The sequence below is a fragment of the Octopus bimaculoides genome, chromosome 25 (genome assembly GCF_001194135.2).
Source record: "Octopus bimaculoides isolate UCB-OBI-ISO-001 chromosome 25, ASM119413v2, whole genome shotgun sequence".
In the NCBI taxonomy this organism is placed as follows: Eukaryota; Metazoa; Mollusca; class Cephalopoda; order Octopoda; family Octopodidae; genus Octopus; species Octopus bimaculoides.
This window is the reverse complement of record NC_069005.1, coordinates 30,255,763-30,258,658: the sequence shown is the minus strand read 5'-3', so window position 1 is coordinate 30,258,658 and position 2,896 is coordinate 30,255,763. Positions and strand designations below refer to the sequence as shown.

The 2,896-nt window shown below is 40.7% G+C and overlaps 1 protein-coding gene across 1 annotated transcript in view; it reads right to left on the bottom strand.

Moving 5' to 3' along the window:
- LOC106880766 (isoleucine--tRNA ligase, mitochondrial) overlaps nt 1–2,896 on the bottom strand; it is a 21,158-nt gene that overhangs the window by 4,500 nt on the left and 13,762 nt on the right. Inside the window, exons 15-19 of the mRNA XM_014930864.2 lie at nt 1,964–2,072; nt 1,332–1,434; nt 951–1,073; nt 416–547; nt 78–184 (exon numbers count right to left, since the gene is read on the bottom strand). Of these exons, the coding sequence (XP_014786350.1) occupies nt 78–184; nt 416–547; nt 951–1,073; nt 1,332–1,434; nt 1,964–2,072 (574 nt within the window). The remainder of the gene's footprint in view (nt 1–77; nt 185–415; nt 548–950; nt 1,074–1,331; nt 1,435–1,963; nt 2,073–2,896) is intronic.

Here is a 2,896-nt window from a genome sequence, read left to right as displayed (position 1 = left end):
GAGAGAGAGAGAGAGAGAGAGAGAGAGAGAGAGAGAGAGAGAGAGAGGGAGGGAGAGAGACAGAGAGGATTTTATACCTGTCTTTGATAACGGAGCTGTAGAAACTGGATACATCGGCACTGATGAAGCGGTCAACAATAGAAGTGACCTTATTGTAACGATGGTCAGCATAAAGTTGGATCACCTGCAATAGACACATACATCTCATCGTCATCATCATCATCGGATGGAGCTGTTAGCGCTCCACTGGCATGGGCGCCAGTCATCGGTGTGTATGTATGTGTACATGTATGTGTGGGTGTATGTATATATGTATGTGTAGTGGAGAAGAGTCTAGTTGTATGAGGAAGTGTGTGTGTGTACACTCTTCCTCTTACAACTAGACACACGCACACACACACACATGTATCCTTACCTTGAGTGCAAAGTCATGCAGCAGGTGCAACATATAGCTGTCCTGTGCAAGCAGCTGGTTGTAGGAGACGCTGTGTTTCTCAGGTGTGAAATCCCACAGATTACCCAACAGGAACCGGCAAGTCTTACGTAACTGCAACAACAAACAAAAAACAAGCAACATTATGTTACATCTTCATGTTACATGTATGTAACAGACACAGGCACACCAACAAATGTACTCCTTACATACACACATATCACACACATATATATACATATATGACAAGTGAGAAGCTGACAGGATCATTAGAATACCAGGCAAAATGCTTAGTGGCATTTTGTCCATCTACATTCTGAGTTCAAATTTCGCCAAAGTCAACTTTACCTGCCATCCTCTGAGGGCCAATAAAATAAGTACCAGTGGAGTACTGAGGTCGATGTAAGTGACAGCACCCCTCTACAAAATATTTCAGGCCTTGTGCCTAAAGTAGAAAGTGCTATTATTATTATTATTATTATTATTATTATTATGGGAAATTTTCATTCTCACTCACCCGAAATACTTCCTCGTTACACCTGCTGAGGATTGAACTTCCGATGGGAATGTTACTCTGTAGTCCCGAACTGGCCACCCACCATCGCAGGACATCAGCTCCATAGGATGGAATACCACTGGCCTGAAATGAAAGAAACCCACAAAAAATACAAAGTCAGTGATGAGAGGCTATCTATTGGAGGAGGAGGAGGCGGAAGCGGAGGAGGAGGAGATGAGGAGGTGGAGGAAGGGGAGGAGAAGAGTAAATTGTTGTTGGATAGAAGTAGGAGGCTGGCAACCACAGCAGCACAGGATGGACAAATGTTTATAAGAAGTAGGGTCTGATGAAATAAGGATTAGTGAGGACGTATAACATCACATGTAAGCCAAATGTACATACCTTGGATCCATCCACAATATCCATTGGATCTATGACATTTCCGACAGATTTGGACATTTTCTTGCCCTCCGCATCAACTGTGAACCCATGAACCACAAGAGACCTGTAAAGACAACAACAATAACAGCACAGATGGTAGTGCAGTGATGCAGTTGATTGTGTACCGCTATATACACCTACACCTGCAGCTATATACACCTGACGTTTAACAGGGGCCTGTAAGTGAATGCACATACAATGGAAGAGCTACATAAAAGTGCCCATAGCTAATGTTCTATAAAATGTGTTGAAAGAATATTTGTTCAAGTGCAGTCATGGCTGTGTGGTTTAAAGCTTGTTTTGCAATTATGTAGTTTCAGGTTCAATCACAATGCACAGCACCTTGGGCAAGTGTCTTCTACTATACTCTACAGCTAATCAATGCCTTGTCAACGAATTTCGTAGCTGAAAATTGTGTGCATATGCACACGTGTGTGTTTGTGTGTGTTTGTGTGTGTGTGTGTATACATATATATATATATATATATATATATATATATATATATATATATATATATATATATATATATATATATACACACACAATCAAGATAATAATAAAAAAAAATAATTTCAAATACGGGATAACTCACTTGAAAGGAGGTTTTTCATTGAGGGCCACACTGGTGAGAAGAGAGGACAAAAACCAGCCCCCAAACTGGTCAAGTCCCTCCAAATAGACATCAGCTTCTTCATTAGAATCTGTAGATAGAGAGGCCAAATGTAAAACAAATATGGAAGTTAAACATGGAAGACAAGGTCACAGGTTATAAACTAGAAGTCGAATGAACAAACATTAATATAAAGCAGGTACTTATCTAAATGACTCTGAAAGGGCAATGAAGGGCCAAGTCAACTCACAGAGAACTTGTACAGAAAGAAGATTATGGGATTTAGCTAAATACCCTTTCTACTATAGGCACAATGCCTGAAACTTTTGCAGGGTGATAGTGGGGCTAATCAGTTATATTGATCGCTGTGGTCAACTGATAAATATTTCATTGATCCCAAAAGGGTGAAAGGCAACCTTGGTAGAATTTGAACTTTGTAAAGAAGGACAAAATGTCACTTAGCATTCTGTCCAACATGCTAACGATTCTGCCAGGTCGCTGCTTTGAAAGTTGACCTTGGGGTCTTGGAACTAGGAACATAAAGAGTCAAGAAATTTCACAAAACATTTTGTCCAACAAGCTTACAATTCTTTCTACTATAGGCACAAGGCCTGGATTTTGTGGAGAGGGGGACAGTCGATCACATTGACCTCAGCACTCAACTGGTACTTGATTTATTGACATCTTCTTACATTTCAATTCATGTTTCTGCTGAATAAGTGTCTTAGGGTCCTTTGATATAAAAGGGTTGTGCATTTGGTTGACTTACACATTCTAATTCAAAGGTTGACAATCCTATACAGATTTCTTAAAGGTATTCCCCATATAGGTAAGTTTACTTCACCCACCAGGAGGAGGAGGACGAGGAGGAGGAGGACGAGGAGGAGGAGGACGAGGAGGAGGAGGACGAGGAGG